This window comes from Malaclemys terrapin, chromosome 13, assembly GCF_027887155.1.
Source record: "Malaclemys terrapin pileata isolate rMalTer1 chromosome 13, rMalTer1.hap1, whole genome shotgun sequence".
Taxonomy (NCBI): Eukaryota; Metazoa; Chordata; order Testudines; family Emydidae; genus Malaclemys; species Malaclemys terrapin.
The window spans coordinates 39,393,187-39,419,504 of record NC_071517.1 but is presented as its reverse complement, the minus strand read 5'-3'; the positions used below and the strand labels follow the sequence as shown (position 1 = coordinate 39,419,504).

The 26,318-nt window shown below is 52.0% G+C and overlaps 2 protein-coding genes across 2 annotated transcripts; both read right to left on the bottom strand.

Annotated features, from left to right (window-relative positions):
• Window positions 1–1,224: 1,224 nt before the first annotated feature.
• On the bottom strand, window positions 1,225–9,862 carry LOC128847236 (zinc finger protein RFP-like). The gene is made up of 7 exons (XM_054046613.1): window positions 9,088–9,862; window positions 7,300–7,395; window positions 6,517–6,747; window positions 6,180–6,202; window positions 5,386–5,507; window positions 3,227–3,286; window positions 1,225–2,116 (listed from the first exon to the last, which is right to left on the bottom strand). Exons 1-7 carry the CDS (start codon window positions 9,502–9,504, stop codon window positions 1,602–1,604), a joined length of 1,464 nt encoding a protein of 487 aa, XP_053902588.1. The 5' UTR covers window positions 9,505–9,862; the 3' UTR covers window positions 1,225–1,601.
• An 11,655-nt stretch (window positions 9,863–21,517) lies between these two features.
• Window positions 21,518–25,693, bottom strand: LOC128847375 (erythroid membrane-associated protein-like). Its single transcript, XM_054046765.1, has 4 exons — window positions 25,687–25,693; window positions 25,251–25,271; window positions 25,121–25,147; window positions 21,518–22,189 (listed from the first exon to the last, which is right to left on the bottom strand). The coding sequence occupies exons 1-4, from the start codon at window positions 25,691–25,693 to the stop codon at window positions 21,630–21,632; spliced, it is 615 nt and encodes a 204-aa protein (XP_053902740.1). The 3' UTR covers window positions 21,518–21,629.
• Between the last annotated feature and the right edge of the window lie 625 nt (window positions 25,694–26,318).

Below are 26,318 nucleotides of genomic sequence, written 5' to 3'. Positions count from 1 at the left end.
ACTTTCCGGGGCCAGGCGGCGGCTGTTCATTCTCCCCAGCTGGGCAGCCGGACTCGGGAGCAGCCGCTGCTGCAGCTCCCACTGCCGTGGGGGGAAGCACCAAGCATGTGGCGCTCTGTGGCTGCGGCTCTGGTGCCCGGGGCATGAACCCCTGAGCCCGGGCCTGCTGCGGGGACACAGCTGGTGCAATCCTGCGGGCAGCCCCAGCAGCAGGCCGCAGCCCCCCCGTCCCGCTGGGGTCCCGCAGAGGAACAAACGGGGCTGGGCTGCCGATGCCTCTGCCCCGGGGCCGCCGCGAGATTGCAGCACCAGCTGGGCAGCCAGCCCAGACGTGACTGGCCAGGGGCTGGGCGCAGCATGCGCTCTGCTGGGTCCCCGCAACAGGACTGGGCTTGGGGGGGTTGGGCCCAGGCGCCAGAGCCGCAGCCGCCGAGCGCCATGGCCGCTTCCTCCCCCCGCGGCAGTGGGAGCTGCAGCAGTGGCTGCTCCCGAGTCCCACTGCCCAGATGGGGAGAACAGCCGCCGCCTGGCCCCGTGGGCCGCCCCCCTACTCTCCTTCCAGGTACCGCCCGAGTCCTGCCTGCTCGGGGCCAGGCCGGACTCACACTCACCCAGGTCCTGCGCTCCCCCTGCATCTCCTGGGCCTCCCTCCAGCGCTTGCGGAGTTGCGGTGGGGCCGGGTCCACGTGGAGTGTCCTTTTTTCACAGGATTGAAATATGGTAACCCTAGTGTACATGTACCCGAGCTGGGAATCACACCTCCCAGGTGCTGTGTAGATGTACCCTCAACCGAACCAAGCCATTCTTAATGTAAGCAGGGTCTGAATGAGCTCTCCCCTGACACCTACTGATGAGCTGGGGAACCGCACGTTAGGATCTGACCTTGTTTGCATGGGCACACCTACCCTGCCTCGGTGCTCAGCATGATGGGACGGCTTTGCCCAAACGATCACTTTTGGCTGGTGTTGGATCACAAGTCCCCTTTGTTACTGGGGGAGGAGCACTAAAGGGTTGTTATCCTTGTTGTGTGAATCAGGGGCAGCAGAATGGTGCTTGGCATACCCTGATTGAGGGACTCACCCTCACCTAAAAGGCTGAAGACCAGTGGAGTTAAGACAGGGTGGCGCTAGCTCGCTGTTTCAAACTGGTAGCTCTATCGCTTCCTGGCTCTTTGAGCTGTGGTCCAAGTGTGGTATCAGCAAAAACAATGAGGAGTCCTTGTGGTACCTTAGAGACTAACACATTTATGGGGCATAAACTTTCATGGGCTGAAACCCACTTCATAAGGTGCATTGAGTGGAAAATAGAGTAGGGAAAAAATATATACACAGTACATGAAAAGATGAGAGTTGCTGTACCAAAATCACTTTTGCAGTGGTAATCAGGGTGGCCCATTTCAACCAGTTGACAAGACGGTGTGAGTAACAGTAGGGGGGGAAATTAGTTTTTAGTTTTTGTAGTGACTCATCCACTCCCAGGCTTTATTCAGGCCTAATCTGATGGTGTCCAGTTCACAAATTAATTCCAGTTTTTTCAGTTTCTCGTTGGAGTGTGTTTTGGAAGTTTTCTTGTTGAAGAATTGTCACTACAAAACTCCCCGCTCAGGGACACAATCTGAGCGGGGATCCGGGTCCCACCCAGAACCAGGGTCGGATTCTCTCCCCAAGGGCGGAGCCCGGCGGGAAACTGAAGATCGGGGTCTCGTCAACAGCATCGATAAATGTCACCTGCCCCCAGTCACAGTCCAGACAAACCCGGATCCTGGTGGGAACCTGGCGCCTGGGCAGGCGGGTCACAGCAGAGGTGAGAGCCTCAAATCGACTCCCCCACCGTTGCACAGCCCAGATTCCCCCCTCAGGGCTACGGCTGATCCGTCCCTTCCTCCCCACAGACTCTCTGGCCACCCCCAAAGCCCAGTGTCTCCCAGCCCCCACTTGCACCTCCCAGCAACGTCTCCCCGAAGTGAATCCCTTGTAGCCCAGCACACAGGCCCAAGAATCAAATCTCTCAGGATTGTTGGGCAGATCCTGCCGTGTGTCTCCCCATCTCACACTTTTCCGATCCTCAGACAGAACGAGTTGGGGATGAGCCGAGTCTGGATCCAGAGTCACGTTCACTGGTGAGAGAGAATCAGAGCGTTAGGGGCAGAGCTCAGTCCTGGGGGAGGCTGGGGCCATTTCTCACACTCCCCAACAGCCCTGTTCTGGCTGGGACAGGCCTAGAGAGAGGGGAGGAGCGGGCACCGTCACAGGGAGAGCATCTCCCCAGTCAAGGAAGCAGTGAGCAGCTCCAATGGGAGAGCCCACCCTACCCACAGGAAAGGCAGAATGTTGGAGAAGAGTGATGGGGGAGACCCCCTACACTGGAGTGAAGCAAAGGGATGTGTTAGCCCTCAGGGCAGAGAGCTCTGTTCAGGTGCTGCTCAGTGAGAGTGTTTCTGTTAATCAGTGTGGGCATGAACTCAGCACTAAGGTTGGTGTCAGGAGTGTTTGTGTGATGTCAGTCTGGGATCTCCCAGGAGTTCTGGAACCTTGGTAGAAGTTGCTGGCATGAGGAGGGGGCACGAGATCTCGCCACCTGTGGCCATACCCCCTCCATGGCCCTGCCCCACTCCCCCTCTTCCAGCTGAGGCCCCGACCCCAGGCCAGGCTGAGAACCTTGGCTGCTGTGGAGAGCTTCTGATCCTCCACCTGTCCTTGGTGGGTTTCTGGGGGATCTGAGAACAGCCTCCAGCCCAGGTCCCCGCTCCCCGGGGTGCACCACCCAGGGCAGGTGGAGGGTCCAGGGCTCCTCAGTGTAATCCAGACTCTATGGGTGGCAGCCTAGCTCTGGATTCAGGTCAGGGGGCAGAAGAGGAGCAGGGGTGGGGCCACTGGGGGGGTCTGGAACTGGGAAGAAGCTGGTGCCCAGGGCAGGGGCTGTGTCTCATGGGGAGGAGCTGATCAGCTGCCCTGCTTGAAGCACAACCATTGTCTGTGACACTCCACATGTGCCCAAGGCTTGCAGTTTAAGCAGGCCTCAATGGACTTTAGCACCATGGCCCCTGGTCTTCCCAGGGGAATCTGTTCCAGTGCGCCTGGATCTCCTTACTGCTAAATGTGCTATTTTTAGGGCTGTGTGTCATGGCCACTGTCAGTTTGGTTGGTAACTTTAGCTACAATCCCATGAAGATGTTTTCACTGGAATTTTCTCATCATTTAAAGACAATCTCCAGCTGCAAACTCACCCTGTCTGAATGGCCCTAGGGATTTCCTGCTTTTTCTCTCCAGTTCAGACGGCAGAGCATCTGCAGGGGGAAAGGATAAGAGAGGTGAGATTTAAGGCTTTCAGATTATAACAGCATCCCCAGTCTGAACTCCTAGAACTGTGATTTAATTATGACAGAGAAACAAACAGAGACACACTCGGGTATTTAGTATAAAAAGGTCTGAAACCGTCTCTTTCCTCTCTCATTCAGGCATCTCCCAGCAATGGAACCAACATGATCATCCATTAAGCCTCACAACCAACCCAGGACACACAATCTGTAAGAGAGATTTACTTTCCCCCCTCATCATCCCCCCTTCGGACTCCAGTTGGTTTGTCTCATTCACTTGCTGCCTTTTGTCGTAACCTAGACCCAGAGCCTGCAAAGACTTTGGCATAAAAAGTAACTTTACCCACTTGGGTCCCTTTGACACTAACGGGATGTTCAGAGTTTGTGAAATCCTGGCTCTAATTGTGAGCTGTTGGGTCTGTTTACTCAGCGTCTCTACAGAGAGCAGCACGATGGGGCCTCGTCATCCATAGGCAGAAACAGGAATAATAATAAAATCATTTTATCCATGTGGACATTGAGGCAGGGGGAAGGTTGGCTCCATGGGCCAGATTCCCCCCTGTACCGGCGAAAGGAGAGAGGGGAGGGGCCATTTGTGACTCTGCTGTTCAGCGGCTGTAGGGGCCGGTGCAGACCTTGGCACAGGCTGAGGAAGTTCTGAAGCAGCCAGAGTTACATCCCTATGACAATGGGCCCCGTGTGTTTTGGCCACTGTGCAGAGTGTCAGAGGCCCAGCTTTACACTGCCCACGTCCCTCTGTCCCTCATCCACCCCCTCCCTCTTCCTCCCACCCTCACCCCTCCCCGCACCACCCCATTCCCAGCCCTCTCAGGAACACGCCTTGTGCCTGCAGCTGCTGGGGAGGAGGCACGCAAGGCTCCTGTGCTGGAGGGATCCCTCGCTGTGGGGGAGGGGCTTTCTCCTTCCCCGCAGCCCATTTGGCCCAGACTAGCTGCAAACGGGACCAGAGCCCAGTGATGGGCTGAGTCCAGTTCTAACAAACGGCCTTTAATTTAGGGTCTAGAGTTTGGGTGCCGACCTTTAGGCACGTGGGGCCTGGTTCTCAGAGGGGTTGGGCACCTGCAGCTCCCACTGACTCCACCTGCAGATGTGGAGGCTGCACAGCTCTGGAGCACCTGCCCTGCAGCTCTCTCATTGGGACTGAAACTCAAGTGCCCCAATTAGGCTGTTTTGCTAAATTTGTGCCTGAATGCTGTGACCTTTGGTAAGTCATGAATTAATGGGAGACATCCTGACACCTTGGCACTGCTACGTCTGCTCCGTTTGTCTGCTTTCCACTAGTTATTATGTTCAGTATTAAGAATTGGTACAAGGGTTATTTCTTATGCAGCAGTTTGGACAGACGGAGATTGTGCGTTCACACTGACTGACTCGCTTTGGCCTGGTGAGTAGTTTGCTTGACATAAGGGAAATGTTGCCTTATGTGACCTTGTTATTAAGTGATGTGTTCATAAGTTCCTGTGTGGGACAAAGATGTTTTGATCATACCATGTGCTTAAAGACAACAGACACCCAAAATGTACTGCCAAGGACCAGTTAGCAAAGTCCACAACCCCTATGCAGAGAAAAGAGAACAGTGACATGAAAATAGCTTGGACAGGAAAAGTCCCGCCAATTAAAAAGTTAATGTACGTGTAGTGTATGAGTTATAAGAAGTACTTAATATTTATAATCCTCAAAGGTGATTGGAAAAGAAGTAAGAAATATATAATCGGGATGTGCATAATATGTCACAAGTTGTAAGAGGTAATCGGCGCATCATAGGAGAAATCCCCCGTGACCCGCCGATGTCCCAGGAGAAGGTAACTGGGCAGTATTTCTTTCGGTATGTCTGTCATTTCCTACTCACTCTAATAGTAATTGTAATGGGAAGGCAGGTAAAATTAAGGTTTGAATTAATCAACCTGAGTGACTTGAACCCCAAGTGTGTGGCATTTTCACCCAACAATGAAAGAGAAGCATCATCTAATTTTGAACCAATTGGCCAGAGCCACTCTCCTCCCTCAGAGGCACATCCCAATTTCCCTGTCTAGAGCCCTTCTCGGTACCTTTGATCTTCCTCAGAGTATTCACTAGAACAACAGTTTTCTGTGAGAATTCACTGAGTCTCACTTTCAATTTAGGAGAAACCTTCAGTGGCTGCTGGAACTTCCTCCTCTCATTCTTACAGCTGGAGAGAAAAAAATTCACATGGATAGATTTCATTTAGTGACGCATTATAAGTTGTTGGTAGTGAGTCACTGTTCTCAGGGGCCTAGAGTTAGAATTCCTCTACTTCTGCAGCCTTAATGCAGGCAGAACACAAGCCATGGCTGTGCAACCTTCCTCCCAAAGGTCCAGCCCTGGGGATAAAAGGGAAGTGAGTCTCCATGCTCTGAGGGACAGGAGGTTCCCAGGTGAAGTGCTGTAGAAATCCGCCCACTAGGAACTAGACTGAGACACCAACTCCCCCCTCTCCAGCTTATTCCACACAGGTCTCCAAACAGTCCTCAGGTGGGCAAGATTCTTGATCACTGCTGGCCTGGGCTGAATGCTAACTAGGGCCCCAGCAGAGAAAGGCCCATATTCCATCCCCACAATCCTGAGGCAGCCAGTCCACCAGGGATGTGACATCGCTAGAATATAATGTAGGTCAGTCTTTCCCACTCAATGGGTAATTCCAGAGTCTTCGATAAAACGATGAGAATGTCAGGGTTAAATGGATCAGAGAGATTTGTATTTAAAATGTGACCTTCCGCACACATTTTGCTGTAGTACCCTGGGAAGATGTAGTGATAACTGCACTTCCAAGGTCTTTTCCAGCATTGTGAAGTGTGAGGGGGAGTGAGAGAGACACACATACCTGCTCAAGGTGCTTCTGATGTCCTAGAGGAGAGAGAGAGGGAAAGAGTTTCAGTCCCACCTGACACACACTTAATTTTCCAAGGAAGGAATTTTGAAATATGAGGAAGAGAGGCCCTGCCCTGACCACATTGACATATATTCATTGAGGTAATGGGGCTTTTGTCCCTCTTATTATTTATGTGTCTGTGACTCTGCAATGACCAATAATCATTCACATTTCAGGAAGGCACACACCGAGTTACCTGTGACCTCTGACTGATAGACTCTCATGCCCATGTTTTAGGAGCTGTCTTGTCCCTGTCATGGGATTTGGTGTATTCCTAACTCAGTCTCACCTGCAGGAATTCACTTGCTGGCTTCTGATACTTCCCCTCCAGCTCGCTGATCAACTCACTGAGATAGGAAATCTCCTCAGAGAGTTTGGTGATTTTTTCATTCTGTATCTTCACAAACACCTTGTCCAATTTTTCCAGCTGGGCCAGCAGGAGTCGCTCTTGTTCCTCCAGGAACTGCCGCAGTTGCTGAAATTCAGACACAATTTTCTGCCTCTCCTTTTCTATCTGTTTCTGTAAAACAACAGGGAAAGTGCTGGTCAGGGACATGGTGGCAGCTGGGGGTCCTTCCATGGAGTGCTGAGTGTGCAGAAGGTAGAACTTCTTTGCAAACCCTAAAATTTCTGACACTTGACTCTCCCCTGTGGTCACTTGGGAGAATTTTCTCTCATACCTTTTTCATTTCTCAATAGTGTGTCTGAAAAGGGAAGTTTCCATATCTGACGTGCTTAGGACATTGTGTTATCAATGGCCTCTGGGAATAGAGACTCAGAGCAGCAGGAGGCAGGACTCAGCATTACACTGAGAGAAGTTCCAGGGGGAAAAGAGAATCAAATAATTCAACAATGCAAGAAATGAGGCAGACACAGTGAAAGCCACAAGGGCTATAAATTAACTCATTCACTGACATGAAAGCTTAGATTTTGCCCATGAACCTAACACAGAAAATTCATGATCATGGAGAAACATGACAAGCCCACGTTCACCAAGGCTAATGAGGAATCTGCATCCAAACAGACCACCCCCACTGCAAGTCTCTGCAGATTACTAACAACAGGCACCTACCAGATACTCCTGGCATGTCGCTTCTCCAGTCTCTTTAAATCCCAGCAGCTTTTCTCTGTCTTCCGTCAGAGTCTTCAAATGGGCCTCGATTTTTCCCTGTAGACACAGAGATGATTTGGGAGGTTTTATTTGGAGGGCTGAGAGGGGTGTGTAAGGGGATATTTTTTCCACCCAAACCCAAGGTGACTGTTGGTCCTAATCGGTTGATGACACCAGGGCCACCAAAGAAATGAAACCTGACAATGAAGACTGGGAGTGTGTGATATTCAGGCTTTTTACGAAATCAGGTTCAGTCTTTTTAGGAATTAGAGAAAGACCAATTATCCAAGCTTGATTGGTCTTTATTAATTAATTACTAGTAAAGCACAGAACAGGAAACGGGGGTCACATGATGGTGAATCAATTAATATGGTTTTCAGAAAATTAACAAAGTGATACAAACCCCAGAAAGTGCCAGGGCTCAAAAGATGGGCTGGGATTCTCCAAGCTGCCCAACTCCCAATTGAATTTCAGCCTTGACGCTCTGGGGATTGCACTGGTTGGACAGACCTGGTCTGAGCATGAAGGCCAAACCCCATTAGATAAGTTGATTTTTGGTAAGAAGAGTTTGAGTTTGCCGTAGTGCTGTCCTGAATGCTTTTAGTAGAAATGCCTTCTGGGTAGCTACCCCTAGAATCCCACTCCCTAGTAAAGGTCACAGAAGCAGTGGATTCTGGGAGATTTGAAAATGCTGCATTGTGGAACTGATGGAACCATTTTGGCTGGTCCTTTCCCACGTACACAATAAAGCAGATGAATGACACCGCTGAGCACCGCCCAAAGGTTAGTTCTGCTGCAATCAAGTCTAATTCTAGTGGTATTTGGAATGAGCCTGCACTCTCTGGAGCCAATTTGTGTGTGGACTCGAAGTGCTTCGGGTCTTCACAGCATTTAACCAAGTGATCCCCTCTAGTGCAGGCCGGCATCTGAGTTTAACCCCTCATGGAGCAACACAGGAATTCAGAATCCCAGTGAGAAACCTCCTCTCCCTGCTGGGCTTCCCTGGGACCTTTATTGAGGCATCTTTCCCTCCTAACGGCTGCACTTTATCACTGCTCGGTGCGGCCATGCTAGGGTGACAGCATGGCCTAGAGGCTTGGGCACTAGACTGGGCCTTGGGATACCTCAGTTGTATTCCCAACTCTGCCACTGACCTGCTCTGTGACCTTGAACAAGTCACTGCCCTCTCTGCACCTCAGTTTCTCTTCACACCATTTGTCTGTCTTATCTACTTAGTCTGCAACCTGCTCAGGGGAGAGATTGTCCCTCAGTATGTTTTGGACATGGCACAGATCTCATTTCAGGGGTGAAGGGGCTGCTGTGATCCAAATAAAAACAACATTTATAAACTCAATGATAGAAATGAATAATAACAACAGCTTGTAACTTCCCCTTCTCCAGTCTGAAAACAGCACTCTCACCTAGACCGGCCTGCAGCTGTTGTGATTTAAGCCTCACAGTTTCTGTTCCACAAAAAGTTCCCTTATTTCGCATGTGGAAACTGGGTTTGACAAGGATTCAGCTTTTCACATAAAAGTTTCCCACATCAGGTATCTTTAAAGTTTTTTTTTTTTTTGCTTTTCTTGCCACTCTGCAAAATCATTTATATTTTAATAGAATCTCCCATACAGTGAAGGCTTTGCAGAGCTGCCTGATGCAGGTACACTTGTGATAGACAACTTGTAGTGAAATTAACCTGTAATTAAAATCCAAAGTTATTGCCCATTAAACTTGACAGCAATTCCCTACCTTGTACTCCTGGGCAGCCTCCTCTATGGGAACCACCTTGTGAGCTCTGTGAGCCCGGGATCTGTTGCAAATCACACAGATGGGGGTTTGGTCCCTTTCACAGAACAGTTTCAGAGCCTCCTGGTGTCTGTCACACACCCCATCCTCTCCTGCTCCCTTTGCTGCCTGGAAACTCAGCCCTTTGGCGATTTCTACCATGTTTGCCAGCTGCCTGTTGGGCCTGAGGTTTCCCTGTTGCACAGTTTCTCTGCACTGAGGGCAGGAGGTGGCTGTGTCGGATCCCTCCCAGCACAGGGCGATGCAGGCTCGGCAGAAATTGTGCCCACAGCCTATAATCACCGGGTCCTTAAAATACTCCAGACAGATGGGGCATGTAGCTTCCTCCTGGGGACTTTCCACAGGGTTTTCTGCAGCCATGGCTCCCTCTGGGCAGAAGAACAAGATAAGTTTCTATTTCCTGAGCTCAGAAATATGCCCCGCCTGCAGCAGCAGCAATTGGGTGTTTTCTTTCCTGGAACTGACCCAGGCTGTTTGGGGAGCTGGAGCCAGGTCACTGGTAACATTCAGGTTATGGTGAGAAATGTCCCCATAAGGCTCCGATCCTGCAATCAGCCCCCTGGGCTGGGCGGGGGGTGGGCAGCTGTCACTGCGGCTTCACATGGACATCAACTTCTCCTTGTCCTGATAAGCTTACAGAACTGCGTGCATAGGCACCAGCTCCATGGGTGCTCCGGGACTTGAGCACCCACCGGGACAAATGGGCAGCTCACCTCTGCCTCCTCCCCTGAGTGCATCCTGCTTCTCCCCACTCCCTCCCAGCGCTTGCGCTGTGAAGCAACTGTTTCACACGGGAAGCCTGGGAGGGAGGGGTGAGGAGGGAGAATGCGGCACACTCGGGGAGGAGGTGGGGCTGGAACAGGGATTTGGGGAGGGGTCCTATAGGGCCACAGAGGGGTGGAGTTTGGGAGGGGCCTTTGGGGAAGGGGTGGAGTCCAGTGGGGGAATGGGGGTGCGAGCACCCACCGGCACCGAGAAAAGTTGGTACCTGTGACTGCGTGTCTAAGGAGTGATATTTAGGCTTTGCAGAATTCATTTGACTTAATATGTAATTCTGACCGATAAAATTAATATTTATTTGTAAGATTTTTTTTATGTATCTATTTAAACTTTCCCAGTTTCAGTTTTTATCAATATTATTGTTCACAGTTGTGAGAAATTGGAGTCAGACAATAATTATTTTATGACAGTAGACACGGAGATTGAAAAACTTAAAAAGTGTAACTGTTGAAATACAAATCATCAACATCACAGGTCAAAACATACGAAGTAAATCTCCTGAAATCAAACTCTAGTAAGTTCTCAAGCAGCATTTTTCTTACTGTGCCTATTTCACTTATCAATGGAAATATTTTTCCATGGTTTGTGTGTGCATAGTGAAATCAGCATTTACTGACATCGACTGATAAAGTCTAATCCTTCCAAGTCTAGGGATATTCAATTCACAGGCCAAAAACTTGGTTAAGCTGGAATCAATGTGTCAAAGGCCTGATTCTGACATATGGTGAGACAGATCTGCCTCTGTGTAAAGCAGACGCAGTGTCAAAAGTATTGCCAACATTCATGATTTTATAATGAGTCTCATGAACAGAAGAATGGCCAGACTGGGTCAGACCGATAGTTCATCTAGCCCAGTATCCTGTCTTCTGACACTGGCCAATGCCAGGTTCCCCAGAAGGAATGAACAGAACGGGTGATCATCAAGTGATCCATCACTGTCATTAATTCCCAGCTTCTGGCAAACAGAGGCTAGGGATACTTCAGAGAATGGTTTTGCCTGATATTTGGTGTATTTGTTAAAGCCCCAGCTCCTGGAAGCATGTGACGAGGTGAGACTCTTGGCTTTTGTTTCCTAAACAAAGGAAGTTTCTGGTTCTCTTCGTTGCAGAGAAAAACATGACAATGTGATCCTAGTGCAGCCTAAGAAGCCAGACGGCAACTAGAAAGAACCCAACATTTATTATGAACTATTATTTTTAAGACTCATGGTTTTTATGACAATCTCATCATTTCAGGGGTTCTGACTAATGATTTTTTAAAAGTTTGGAGTTGGCAATACTGTGAGAATTCAGGCCTTAACTCTCTATTCACTACCCATGGAAAGCCCCCTAATTTAATGCCATCATTTATCTAAAACAGCACAGTCAACAGAAAGGGAAATAGACAGAGAGGGCAAGGTGGGGGAATGCACATATGGCCGGGTTGTGGGCCAAGCAGCAAATGAGCACAGGCCCCCCTGGAGTAAGGTTGAAGTAAAGAGAGAAATTAGAATGTTCATTTTTATGTTTAGGTCCTTAAGGCCTTTGCTGGAGAAGCCAGGCCTAAAAACATGAACTGATCCCTGCCAAGACAGTACAGCCAACACCACGTAATCAGAAATGGCCAGACTGGGTCAGACCAATGTTCCGTCCAGCCCAGTGTCCTGGATTCCGACAGTGGCCAATGCCAGGTGCCTCAGAGTGGACAAACAGAACAGACAATCGTCAAGGGATCCATCCCCTGTCGCTCATAACCAGCCTCTGGCAAACAGAGGCTAGGGACACTTCAGAGCATGGTTTTCCCTGCTATTTGATGTGTTTGTTAAAGCCCCAGCTCCTGGAAGCATGTGATGAAGAGATACTCTTGGCTTCCATTTCCTAAACAAAGGAACTTTCTAGCTCTCGTGGTCGCAGAGAAAAACTTAAAAATGTGATCCGAGTGCAGCCTAAAGGGCTGAGAAGCCAGAAGGCAAATCGAAAAAACTCAACATTTATTATCATTTTTATTTGTAAATTGTATGTCTCATAAAAGGCAATTGCATCTTTTTGGGGGTCCTGACTCATGATTTTCCAAATTTTGGGGGTGGCAATGTAGTGCCACTGAGAACTCGGGCCTTAAATCTCTATGTGCTACCCTGGAAAGCCCGCTAATTTAGTGCCATAATTATCTAAAACAGCACAGTCAACAGAAAGGGAAATAGAGAGGGCAAGGTGTGGGAATGTGCATGGGGCCAGGCTATGGGACTGAGCAGCAAATGAGCACAGGCCCCCTGAAGGAAGGGTGAAGTAAAGAGATAAATTAGAATGTTCATTTTTATATTTAGCTCCTTAGAGTCTTTGCTGGAGAAGCCAGGCTGGAAAACATGAACTGATCACTGCCAAGGCAGTACAGCCAGCACCACATAATCCAAAATCTTGAGGTTGGATGAAGAAAACATGAAGGGTTTTCTTCTAAAAATTACATTCTGGAGTGTTTGTTTGTTTCTGAGCGTTCATGATTCACTCTGGTCACATTCTCAACCTTTTCTACTCATCCATGAGAGCAAACTGACCTTTGTTTGTGAGATTGTCACATAATCACAGGATCCCAGGAGCTGGCATCTTAAGAGAAACACCAGCTTGTGAAAGAGTCAGTGTGAAATGAGGAAAGTTTGTGACGACCCCAATGTGATGTTTTTGTGATCTGATGTGACAGGAAACAGCTGCACTTCTAGCAATTGCAGGTCCTTACCTGGCCCCCACCACTGCACTGTCTGAGTAACTCACAAACGCCAATGTGCTTAGCCTCACCATACTGCTGTGCAGAGACAACCTGCCAACAGTGAGGGGGAAGGGGCAGAGTGAGGGCAGTGCCTTCAGCTGATGTTACTGAACATTCTCAGTCTGTATGAGCATAGTCACTACAAGGCAGGCAGCAAATCTGGGGGAACACATGACCCCATCTACCCCCCTTCCCCACTGCTGTGTGATGCAGAAGGGCTGTTTCCCCCATTTTAGAAGAGGGGACATTCAGGCCCAGACAGAATAAGTGACTTGCCTTGCTTCACACAGAGCAGGGAAATGAACCTGGGTCTGCTCAGGGTAACTTAGTGCCTTTGCTACTGGGCAAACCTTTCTTCTGCAGCCGGAACCTGGGAGAAGAGGATGAGGAGATGGATGGACATGCCAGGACACAGAGTTTGTCTGATAATCATCTCACTGACCCTCCCCACAGGCACTAGGCCAGTCTGTGCAGAGTCAGGTGACAATGGTGATGTTACCAATCCTTGATGTGATCTTTCAGGGGGTCTCTACTTTCTTTGGTTAGCCCCTGATCAAGACAGGTCTTGGACCCTGACACTGAGTTAGGCCTAGCAGTCTGTATCAGTGCCTTTTCACTGTGTTTCTAGAGGCAACCTCATACACCAATGTCACCAATTTTCTGTCCAAAGCCTTTCTACCAGTGTAACACCTACCTGAGCTCTCTCCTTTTATAGCAGGCCTTCATTCCCTTATTGGTTGCAGCTGTGGGTGCCTGCCTCTGTGATTGGCAGTTGAGGCAGATCCAAGGGGGTGTGGTCAGGCTGCTTCCCTGCAGATAGGAGAGGCTCCCTTCCCATGCCAAACATCTGTTGAGAGGAGTGGGGAACTGCTGTAGTGGTGAGCAGAATCAGAGGTGAAAGTAAGCCGGTATACCCCGGTATGGCTTACCGGCAAGAGCCAATGTGCCACACTGGGGTGGCCTGGCTTCCCCAGGGGGCAATTTAAAGGGCCTGGGGCTCCCAGCAGGGGTTGGAGCCCTAGGCCCTTTAAATTACCAACAGGGCCCTACTGCTGGAGCCCTGGGATAGGGCTGCGGGGCTCTGGGGGCTATTAAAAAAGTCTGGGGCTCATGCTGCTTCTACCGCCCTTGCCCGGCTTTAAATAGCTGCCGGAGGGCTCCAGCGGCTATTTAACGGGCCGGGGCAGTAGAAGCAGGGTAGCCCTGAAGCTTTAAATAGCTCCCAGAGCCCCCACCTGCTGCTGGTCGCTGGGGGCACTTACCTTACAGAATGGACAGGGGCTGGCTCTGACTCCCTCCACCACCCCCCTTCCACTCTAGGCCCCACCCCTTCCAGGGGCCAGAGCTGGTCCCAGGGTACCAGTAAGTCACTGGACTTACTTTCACCCCTGAGCAGAATCCAGGTAGTTTCTCTCGGGCCAGGCCTCCCATCCCCTTCCCTTGCTAGCTGCTGTAGCTGCTTAGGGGGCTTTGCTGGCCTGCATGTTGGCAGGGGAGTGGAGAGGGCTCCATCTTCTCCATCTCCCTTGGGATCTTTCCTGGCTCTTTGGCTGCTGTTGGCCGAGTGCTCTGCTGCCGCTTCTCTTCTCCTTGGTTAGGGCTACCATATGTCCGGATTTCCCGGGACATGTCCGGCTTTTCGGTCTATAAATAGCCGTCCGGGGGGGATTTTTAAAAATCTAAAAATGTCCGGGATTTCCCCCTGGTCGGCTATTTATAGACAGAAAACCGGCGGCCAAGCGCCGCTGGGCAGCCAAAGCCCCTTCCCGGCTCCCCCCATCCCCTGCAGCCTTACCACGCTGTCCGGCCCCGCAGCTGTCTTCCCCCTCCTCCCCTTCCCTGAACGCTCCGCCCACCTGCTCCTCCCCCTCCCCTGCTTCCTGCAAATCAGATCTTTGCGGGAAGTCTGAAAAGAAGCAGGGGCAGGTGGGAGGCAGCAGCAGGTAAACTGGGGCTGGGGCAGGGGCGTGAGGAGGAGAGCTCTGGGGAGGCACGGCCCGGGCCAAGTGGCTCTCTCCTGCCTGGGCTGAACAGCGCCCGGCGGCCCCAGCCCAGCTCGTGCCCCAGGGCGGCGGCCATGGTTCCGGCCCCAGTGCGGCGCCCCCGGTGCTGGCCGAGCACCCCCGGCTCGGGCCTGGCCCGGCTTGGGCCCCAGCAGCACTGGCCCCAGCTCCAGTGGCTCGGGCCCGGCCCGGTTCCAACAGCACTGGCCGGAGTGCAGCCCGATTCCTGGGCTCTTTAAAGCTGGCCCTGGTCAGGGGACGGGGGGGGGGGGTTGGATGGGTTGGGAGTTTGAGGGGGGCAGGAGTGTGGAGAGGGGTTGGGATAGTCAGGGACAGGGAGCGGGGGGGTTAGATGGATCTGGGGTTCTGGGGGGCAGTCAGGGGGGCAGGGGTGTGGAGAGGGGTTGGGACAGTCAGGGACAGGGAGTGGGGGGGATAGATGGATCTGGGGTTCTGGGGGGCAGTCAGGGGGGCAGGGGTGTGGAGAGGGGTTGGAACAGTCAGAGACAGGGAGCGGGGGGTTAGATAGGTCGGGGGCTCTGGGGGGGGGCTGTCAGGGAGGCAGGGGTGTGGAGAGGGGTCGAGGCAGGCAGGTAGCAGAGGGGGTTGGATGGGTCAGGAGTTCTGGGAGTCCTGTCAGGGGGTGGGGAGCAGTTGGATAGGGCATGGGAGTCCGTGGGGGTCTGTCTGGGGGCGGGGGTGTGAATATGGGGTGGGGGTGAGGATAAGGGTCGGGGCAGTCAGGGGACAGGTAGGGTCGTAGGGGGCAGTGAGGGTGGGGGGTTCTCAGGAGGGGGCAGTCAGGGGACAAGAAGCAGGGTGGGGTCCTAGGGGGCAGTTAGTGGCAGGGGTCCCAGGAGGGGGCAGTCAGGGGACAAGGAGCGGGGGGGGGTTGGAGGTTCTGAGGGGGACAATCAGGGGGTGGGAAGTGGGGGGGAGTGGATGGGGGCGGGGCTAGAGCGGGGCTCCTCCCCCCCGTGTCCTCTTTTTTGCTTGTGGAAATATGGTAACCCTACCTTTCTGGGGCACAGACCTTTACCAACATCAAGCTCCCTTCCACCTAATCTTGAATTGAGGTGATGCAGCCACAATTTGTAAAGGCAACCAGGAAAAGATAAAATAATGAGTTTTCTGATCATTGTTTCCTTGGGATCAATAGAGGTGAAAAGGGCCTTCAAGCTTTTTTATTCTTTTACTAATTAAAAAATCTGGTCTTAAGAACACTTGGCGCAAAAGCTCAGTTAGTTCAAGATTCAGCACCTCCCTCGGCGGTGGGAATCTGAGGCCAGGTCTATCATAGGAAATTAAGTCAGTAGAACTACGCCGCCTGGGATGTGAAAAATTCACCCCCCTGATTGACACAATTAAACCGACCTAACCCCTGTGTAGACCTGTCAAGAGGGGAGGGCTTCTTCCCATGGGCGTTATATACCCACGTGGTGCTCAAGCACCCGCAATATTCGGAGACCGGGGCCCAGCTCCAGCAATATTTGGGGCCAGATCTTCCCCCCCCCAGCCCCACCTGCCACCCCTCCCGTTCCTCCCCCGAGTGTCCCCCAGCCCCCCCTTGCTGCCCCCCTGCAAGTCCCCGGCCCAGAGAGAGCAGAGCGTCGTCTTCCATTGCCTCGCTGCAGCAAGTACTGCCGCAGGGTCCTAGTGCCCCCCATCTCGACTGCCAGGGCAGACTGACTGTGAGCCTGCCCTTCCCCCTCAGACCCTTCCCTTTTCCGGCAGGACCCTCCAGCAGCAAAGGGGACCCCCTCTGCCTGCAGTCACCACTCCTGCCCCATGCTGGGCAAGGGGCAGCCCCATCCCTCACCCCCAGTGAGGCTACAGTCAGGGGCAATAGCAGCGGAGGAGGCGCACATAGCACCCCCCGGCACCCACCACGGGGGAGGCGAGGGAGATTCCTGGACCTGAGAGGGGCCCTAGGAGCACATGCAGTGACAGTGGTAGGGGTGAGTGTGCTGCTGGGGGGGCAGGAAAGGGGGGCTCCTCCCCCAGAGCTTGCTTCTGCTGACAGGGAAAGGGCTGGGGGGAGTCCTCCTCACTGGCCCCTGTCCCGGAGCAGCCTGCCTGCACCCCAAACTCATCCCCAGCCCTGCCCCACCCAGAGTCCACACCCCTAGTCAGAACTTTCACCCCCCCACCACACCCTCAACCCGAGCCCTGAGCCCCTCCAGTACCCCAAACACCTTATCCCCAGTCCCAGCCAGAGCCCTCATCCCCCCACACCCTGACCCTCTGCTCCAGCCCTGAGCCCCCTCCAACACCACAAACCCCTCATCTCCAGCCCCAGCCAGAGCCCTCGCATCCCAACCCTCTGCCCCAGCCCTGAGCCTCTCCAACACCCCAAACTCCCCAGCCCCAGACAGAGCCCTCACACCCCAACCCTCTGCCCCTCCAACACCCCAGACACCTTATCCCCAGCCCCAGTCAGAGCCCTCATGCCCCCCCCACACCCCAACCCTCTGCCCCAGCCCTGAGCCTCTCCAACACCCCAAACCCCTCATCCCCATCCCCAGCTAGAGCCCTCACCCCCACACTCCTACTCTTGCCCTGAGCCCCTCCCACACCCCAAACCCCTCATTCCCAGGCCCAGACAGAGCCCTCACCCCCTACACTCCTACCCTCACCCTGAGCCCCTCCCACACCCCAACCCCTCATCCCCAGCCAGAGCCTTCATCCCCCCGCACCCTAACCATCTGCCCCAACCCTGAGCCCCCTCCTGCATCGTGAACCCCTCATCCCCAGCCCCACCCCACAGCCCTCACCCCACCCCTCTGCCATAGTCCTGAGCCCCCTCCCACACCCCAAACCTCTCATCCCCAGCCCCACCCCTGCACCCCCTCCCTCCACACCCCCTCCCATCCCCAAACTCCCTCCCAGAGCCAGCATCCTGCACCCCAGACCTCCTCCCCCACCCAAACTCCCTCCCAGAGCCTTGGGCAGGTGGGGGGCGGAGTTTTGGGGGGACGGAGTTTGGGTGGGGGCAGGTTCTGGGCACCACCAAAATTTCTACAAACCTGCTGCCCATGCTTCTTCCAGCACAGCTACCAGCTCGCAGGGAAGTGGAGATGCCTCCCATCGGTGTCGGGAGCATCTTCACGGACATGCTACAGCAGCACAGCTGTGCTGCTGCAGTGTTTTAAGTGTAGACTGGCCCTAAGAAAGCTCCCAATACACATGGTAGTTTCCCAACCAGCCACAGCAACAACAGGGGAGTGAAGGTATTTTGGGAAGAAAATTCAAGCACAATTCATTTTTTCAGGTGGAAAAAACCCTGCCAGGAAGCAGTCAGGCCTCTCCTATGTGACCTAGAGAATCACAAAAGGAAGCAGATCCCAGTTATTCTCTCCCCTTCAGGTCACCTTTAAGGAAAGGCCATTTTTCAAGTACTAGACACTCGTCTCCAGCTGCAGATTTTGCTGTTTTCTCTCTAATTCTTCCATTTGGAAATAAAATCCCCACTGATATCACCCCCTTTCCTCTGGTTATTAATGTATGATGTAAAATCCTCTACAGTGAAAAGAACCTTGTCCTCCATGGAGACTGCCCCGCCCCAGCTGCTGCCTCCCCCACCAAACCCAGCTCCCTCCAACGGGTTCTGTGTTGTAATTGAAATAAATATATTTTAAAACGTAGAAAAAAATCCAAAAATATTTAATACATTTCAATTGGTATTCTACTGTTTAACAGTGCGATTAAAACTGTGATTAATCATGATTAATTTAAAAGTGTTTTTAATAATTTAATTTTTTTAGTTAATCGCGTGAGTTAACTGTGATTAATCAACAGACCCAGTTCATAACAGTGACCACCCCAGTAGAGATGAGTGCAGGATCCAGCCTTTCCGACTGCTGCTCTCACTGTTGATGCTAGAGCACCAAGTGTGGCTGCGCTCTGGCTGGAGCCTCTCTATTGTTGGTTCATGAGCGGCTGGGAAAAGCATTCATGTAACTCACTTGGGTGTGTCCCTGCAAGTCAATGGCTGTGTAAGTGCAGCACCTGCCAAAGGTTTTGTAGCTTGTCAACAGCATCACAGTGTGAGGGGCAGCCCAGGATGGCGGGACAGAGGGCCCAGCGGTTCCACAGACCAGGTTGCACCCCGGGGGCCCCATCACAGTGGTTAACACGCCCATCTGAGCAGTGAGAGACACACGGTTCAAATACTTTTTGGCAGAGGGGTGAGATTGAACTTGGATTCCTCACATTCAGCTGAGTGCTTTATCTACTGGGCTAGAAGTTATAAAATGGGCACCAGCACCACCTCCTCCGCTGAACAGATGTTTGAATGGGACCCAATCTGGTAGCTGTGCTGGGAGGAACAGGCCCTACAAGCAAGATTGGCAGCTGAATGCTGATCTTCCCCTGGTCCATGACTCACTCTGGGGCTTAGGTGGGAGAGAGACACCTCATGCCTAGAATGGGGCAGCGGTGCGCACGGCCAGAGGCAGAAACATAAGTGCCAGGAGAACGTATACCCTGCAAACGGGCCGTGCATCTCCCCTTTCTGAACCCCAGTGCCTCCCCGATTTCGCCCATCTGCCCTTCTCCTTCCCCTCCCTAGTGCAGCCCCTGCTCCCTTTTACCCTCCTCTGGACACCTTTTGTCTCCTACACAAATTCTGTCCATCCCACCCCTCCCACTTCCCTGCTTTAGCCCCCTTTGGTTGCAGGGAGCAGATTGTTCGCCAGTGAGGGCAGCGGCTTCAGCAAATGATATTTTCATTATTATTATTCAAAGAATTTTATTCAATCAAACTTGAAAAACCTTTGGATTATTAAAGATTCAATTGTGATAACTGAGTTGGAGCTATCATAAAACTCACTGGCCTGCCTGAAGTAGGCTCTGAGAAAATGCTGATGTGACATTGGAGCTGAATGTACAATCTAAAGCAAGAGCGTTCATCACTGGAATGTCTTGCAGGTTAAGGGTTAGAACATGCAGTTAAAGAAGAAAAAGTTGAATAAGGAGCCAGCACCACATGAGTTAATGGGCATTCTTCAGCTTGACCCTGCTCTGATTAAAAAGTTTACACAAATGCAAGACAATTTTTATAGATAGTTGAAGGTTGTTCCCAATTAAATACTGACCTGTAAAAGTGACCTGACTTAAGAAAAAAAATCCCCTCCCACAGAGCGGGGACAATTATACCTATTTCATTCCTTGAGCTTTTTGTATAGCAAAATCATCCTACAGACAGAGAAGTTTTCTTCACAGATGTAGATTTTAGAAGTCACCTTTTGCTTGTTTATAACTTGATCTCAGCCTCAGATCTTTCAGCCTTACAAGAAACGCCGTTCCATGTTTACGTCACTGGAGCCTGATCAGAAACAGCAAAGGAGCAAATTCTGATGGGAAGCAGATTCTGATCCAGTGGCATCACCTGTGAGTAGCAGCCCAGCACCTCTGCTTCTCCACTTCCCTGCATCACCCAGCCTGGGAAGGGGGAGAGGGGACCACACTGCAAATGAATCCATTACAAGATAATTTTAGGGTATTTATTTTCAAATAATCACGGTATGGTTAGGCCACACTGCCATGAGTGGCATATTGTGAATAAATCTTCTAAACTGAATTATTGCATTGAAAATGTTCATAATGCATGACATTTAAAACAAAAAGTTGTCTTAGTAATGCCATATGATGTGCCGCCCCTCATACTCTGCTTAGCTAGCTCTTCAAGAAATGAGGTTCAGTTGCTAATTTCAAGGAATTAGACCAATCGGTCACTATTTTTACAGAGCATTCCAGAAGGTGGTGGACAGAACCCAGAGGAATTGTGATGAATTTCCTGGGGAACCTTTTTTTTTTTGTACTCTAAACCTCACATGACAACAAAAAAATCACCTTTTTGACTTATTTATGGCCGAGAAGAAAGGTTTCCCAATAAAGCTTCATCAATTTTCATGTTATGTGTCACTAAGTGCCAGTGTCTATAATACAATTAAGTTAGGTTTCAGAGTAGCAGCCGTGTTAGTCTGTATCCGCAAAAAGAACAGGAGTACTTGTGGGACCTTAGAGACTAACAAATTTATTAGAGCATAAGCTTTCGTGGACTACAGACCACTTCTTCGGATGTCCACGAAAGCTTATGCTCTAATAAATGTGTTAGTCTCTAAGGTGCCACAAGTACTCCTGTTCTTTTTACAATTAAGTTAATTTGTGATGATTCAGTAAAGGAATACAACCCCTTCTCTATTTCTTTACCAAACTACATTTGTGGTGTCCCTATAACCAAGACCATGAAGAGCCCGGCAGTACACTGAAATCAACAGTGAACACTGACAGTCCATTGCCTGCAAATAATATTTCTAAAGAAAAATAAACTAAAAAAATGGAAATTGTAGAAGAGATTTCTATCTATAGGAAGATGCTGTTTGAGGTTGGGGACCATGTTTTGTTAATTGATGTGAGAAAAAGAAAGGAAGGGTCATATCGTGATTACCAATTATATGTAGCTAGAAAGTTAATAATCACATGAATTAATGTGAAGTTCAAAGACTATTATATAATATTGTGTGAGTTAAGTTAAATATATTGCTTAATTAATTCTATCATTTTTTCACCTATTAATTTTCAAAGATGTAGTGCAGGAGGTGGGTGTATGTGCCCTGCCTTCCAGAGAGAACCAGTCAAGACAATAAGGGGGGTGGGGGAGAGAGAGAGAGAGAGAGAAGCTGCACATGTGTGTAGTTGTGATGTGTATGACACATGTACATTGTAACTGAACACCCCAGTCTGACAATTTAATAGTTTATTTTGTTAAGATAAATATTTTGGATTTCTTGAAATTCCACAGTTGAAATACAAATGACGTTATTTAGAGAAGTTAAAAAGGGAAACTGGCAGCGTCCGGTCAGCACAAAAAGTCCAGTTGCTGCAGTAACTGGCCCCCACCACTGGGGGCGGGAAGATCAGCAGTGCTGGGAGGGGACAGTCTGTGCCGCGGGGTCACTGTCAGGGACAGAGATTCCCCCCGGCCTCAGCTGGGACCGGGCAGATTATCAGGGGAGCTGCGTTTGTACCCCTATCACTGACACGAGGATTGAAATAAGGGCGGAGCGTCCCAGAGAATGTGTCAGTGAAAGTGAAGAGATGGGACCTGTCAGTCACATTGTAAAATGAGACCTCACCTGCCTGATAGTCCAGGAAAATCCCCACCCGGCTGGGCCTGACGCTCACGGGAAAGGGGATTGTGGGGGCTGTGCCGGCCTTGTACCCCTCATCCCTCAGCCACACGATCCAGTATCCATCCTCAGGTGTGAGTGTGACCTTCCCCTTCCTGTTCGCAGATTCCCTACAAACCCCCAGGTCCCACTCAGTCTTGTCTCCCACCTCCACCTCCCAGTAACGCCTCCCGCCCGTGAACCGCTCAACACCCAGGACACAGGGACAAAGATCAAATCTCTCAGGATTGTAGGGCAAATCCTGCCATGTGTCTCCGAATCTCACATGTTTCTGATCCTCAGACAGGATGAGTCTGGGATGAGCCGTGTCTGGATCCAGAGTCACGTCCACTGGGGAGAGAGTCACAGAGTCAGTGCCGGGGGCAGGGGCTGGTCACTGGGATCAAAGGGAAATTAACCTGCGTCTCCGTTAATCACTGGGGGGGGGGGTTGTTGCCCAAGGAGAGTCAGGGCCCGTCTGCCTGTGAGGAGGCAAGGGCAGGAGGAGCAGGGGAGGGGTGGGAAGGTGTCAGTGGAGGCGGGGGGGAGGGGAAAAGTAGAGGCTGGGAGAGGAAAGGGGAGGTGACAAGAGCAGAGGGGGTGGAGGGAGGGGCAGAGGGGAGGAACAGGCACAAGGGCAATGGGGGGATAAGAGAAGGGGTGGGCACCATGAGGACAGAGGCGGGTGAAGGGCAGGTTCCTGGGAGTGGGGGGAGAGGTGGGCTCCATGGGAGAAGAAGGGGACAAACCCCAGGGGTCTATGGGGAGCAAGGGAAGGGATGGGCAGAGGGGTGTGAGGGAATGTGGGTGCTCCAATTGGGCAGGGGAAATCAAGGGGAGGGTGAGCTGCCAGGGGGTGAGATGATGAGGAGTGGGGCAAGTGGAACCATGGGGGGGAGTGAGTGGGCAGGCACTGGTGCCAAAGGGACAGAATGGGGGGGTAAGGGAGCAGGTGAGCAGAAGGGGGGCAGAGAGAGGGGTGTGGAGAAGGGCAGGCCCTAGGGGGCAGATGGGTGTGAAGGGAGATGTGGGCACCAGGGGGGCAGATGGAGGATGAAGGGAGGGGTGGGACCCAGAGGTTAGGAGAGGGAGAGGTGAGGGGTGGGGCAGTGCTGAGGTGAGGGGAAGGGCTGAGACCAGGGGTCCTAGAGGGAGGTGAAGGAAGGGACTTGCACCAGGCGGGCAGAGGGGGCAAAGGAAACAGCAAGCACCAGGGAGGCAAATGGGGCAAGGGTAGAGCTGGGACTTGGGGCAGAGGAGGAGTTGGCACCAGGGGACTGGAAGGGTGGTGAGGGGAGCAGGTGTCACGGAGCCAGAGGGCGAGGGGCAGAGGTTAGAAATAAGGAGAAGGTGGCATGGGTGATGGTGACAGAGGGGCAAGAGGAGAGCAGGGTCAGTGGGGCAGAGGGTGGTGAGGGGGTTGGACACCGGGGAGAAGGGGAGGGTCAGGTGTTGGGGGCCAGGGGGAGTGAGGGAAGGGATAGGCACCAGAAGGGTGTGGCGGGTAAGGGAAAGGGCAGGTGCCAGGGGGATTGAGCAAAAGGGCAGACACAGGGAGGGCAGAGGAGGGGAGGGACAAGCACCAGGGGGCAGAGAGGGGTGAGAAGAGAGGCAGGGGCAGGTAGGTAGAAGAAGGTGTTAGGAGATGGGATTGGGGAGAGGCAGGTGCCAGGGGGTCAGAGTGGGGCTAGAGGAGGGGTGGGCAGAGGGGGTGAGGGAAGGGGCGGGTGCCAGGGGTCAAAGAGGGTGGGGAGAGAGGCAGGTGCCAGGAGGGCTGAGGGGAATAAGAAGGGCGGAAGCCAGGACAGCAAAGGGCGGTGAGGGGTGGGGTGGCCATCAGGGGGCAGAGGGGGGTGAGCAGAGTGATGGGAGACATGACAGCAGAGGAGGGAAAGAGGAGAGGTAGATGCCAGGACATAGCAGGGGTGTGAAGTGAGGGGGGGCCCTTGGGGCTCTAGCATGGTGAGTGGCACGTGACAGAGTTAACACTGTTAGTGACCCTGGCAGCTCAGCGTCCCTGCCAGGGGCCTGGGCTGGCACAAGTCTGGCTGCCTGTACCCTGCTCAGCTGGGTGTTACTGTGCTGTGTGGACAGGACCTAGGGTTGGCACCTGTCCAGGTTTCCCAGGATCGTCCCTATGTTCAGGTCGCTGTCCTGGGAAATCTGTGAGTCTGTCCAGGATGCTACTAGCCCCAGGTATGTCAGTGGCTGTAGCAGGGGGGCTGCGGGGTGTCGATGCTGCACGAAGAGAGATCTGGGTCCGGAGTGTCTGGGAGCCCCGGGGACGGGGCACCTTGAGAGCAGTGAGTGAGATGTGGAGCTTGGGGCACCATGCAGGTATCAGCTGTGGGGGTCACCACCAGAGGCAGTGGGGTAGATTTAGGGCCATAAACTACTTGGTGAGGTTAGTGCCTGAGGCAGTCAAATGAACAGGACCTGCAGGGGCTGGTGCCCTCTCCCGTGGGTGAGACGGGGACACGGTGCTCTGGGTGTGGGGACAGGTGGTGTATGTGGAGCAGAGGTGGTGACCCTAACAGGACCTCAATGGTGTTTGTGTAACTGTCCTGGGCACCCCGTCCCTCCCAGCTCTGTGTGGTAGGACACCCTGGGGTGCATGGACACCTGGGCCAGTGGTGCTGTAATGTGTGCACACAGCCCCTGGAGCTGCCAGGGAGCTGCCCAGACTCTCCCAGCATTCACCAGGACACACACATGGTCAGGCAGCAGGCTGGGAGCAAACACACACGCACAGCTCAGCCACGGCTGTGAGGCAGAAAAGCTGCCGCATGGGCACAATTTGTTGTAACTGGGTCAAGAGAGTGTCACAAGCTGGTTATAAAAACCTGTCTGCCCCTGCAGTGGGGACAGGGCCTCCCTCCCCCCAAATCCAGGGGACACTGAACAGCCCCTGTCTGGGCATGTTACGCTAGAAGGAAATTGTGGGCGAAAGCCTGGTCTGATCCTGCTGCTGGGAGGAGAGAGCTTGGCAGTCGAGTGCAAATTGTGGACAGATAAGAATGTCCATCCTGCAGAGCCCAGGTACCCCTGCAAAGGTGACACCAGGAGCAGCATTTCCTCACTAATCAGTCCTTTCCCAACGGGGACATGTCCCTGCTCTGCAATAAACCTGGGTGTCGTCTGCCCCTTTCCATCCACCCCAGTGACATTGCTGTTTCTAGCTTGAATGTCATAGGAAAATGCTCTGTGCAGGGAAAGGAGCAGAGAGCTCCTAAGGGAAGGTGGGTCTCACCATGGATAAAACATCAGTGGTATGTACAATACCTGCATAGAGCCGGGCGTGTCTCCACCCTGCAACCAAACACAGACAGAGGGGTGAGAACATCCCTGAACACAGACACACTGAGCAGGAGACAATGTCACACAGGGTGATACAGGGGGGAGTGGAACTTACTGAGCTCAGCCTGGAGTTTGTCTAAAAATAAAACAAAAGAAATGAGTCAATATCACATTATCTTGCAGAAGAGAAGTGAGTCAAAAAGACCTTGATGCAGGGAAGTTACAATCCTTAGACTCAGCTTGGAGGCTACAGCAGCAGCCAGACACCTGAACCTAGGCTGACCAGACAGCAAATGTGAAAAATCAGGATGGAGGTGAGGGGTAATAGGAGCCTATATAAGAAAATGACCCCAAAATTGGGACTGTCCCTATAAAATCGGGACATCTGGTCACCCTACCTGAACCTCCGAGTAACAAAGGAATCAGCAAGGGGAGAAATACAGTAACCCCACCCGGCCACCTGCCAGGTGCAGGAGGTTGTAAGAGCCAAACAGGGATCCCTCTGCAAATGGAAAACATTAACCCTGTGAAGCCAGCAGAAAGGAGCATACAGTACATCGGGCGAAGTGCATAATGGGAATTAGGAGACTAAATGGAATTAGCAGAGTGAACAGCCAGAGATATAAAACAAATACCAGGGAATTATTTCAGTCCATCAGAATCAGGAAGCCTGTGAGAAAATCAATGGGTCCCCTGGATCTGCAGAGGGGAGAGGGAGCAAGGACAATGCTGAGAGACTGACTCATTTCTTTGCATCAGTTTTCACCACAGAGGTTGCTGGGGAGAGACCTGCCCTGGAGCTGCTCTGTTCAGGAAATAAAGATCAGGGATTGAGGCGTGAAGAGGTGATATTGGAACAAACTGACAAACTAAAGAGCCAGCAGCCACCTAGAGCAGGTAAGACCCCTGCCAGATGGCAAATCCCAGGTGCTCTCAAATGACATCAGACGATATGGCTGAGCCGCTAACAATAATACGCATCTCTCATTAAAATCAGCTTCACTTCTGGAGAATTGGAGGGTTGGGAATGTTCTAGCCAACTTTAAAATTTTGGTAGGAGTAATCCTGAGAACTACAGACCAGTGAGCGTTACGGCACTGCCTGCTACACTGGTTGAAATAAGAACTAAAAGAGAATTCTAAAACAGCTCTATGAGAATGATAGGATAAGGTATGACTAGCAG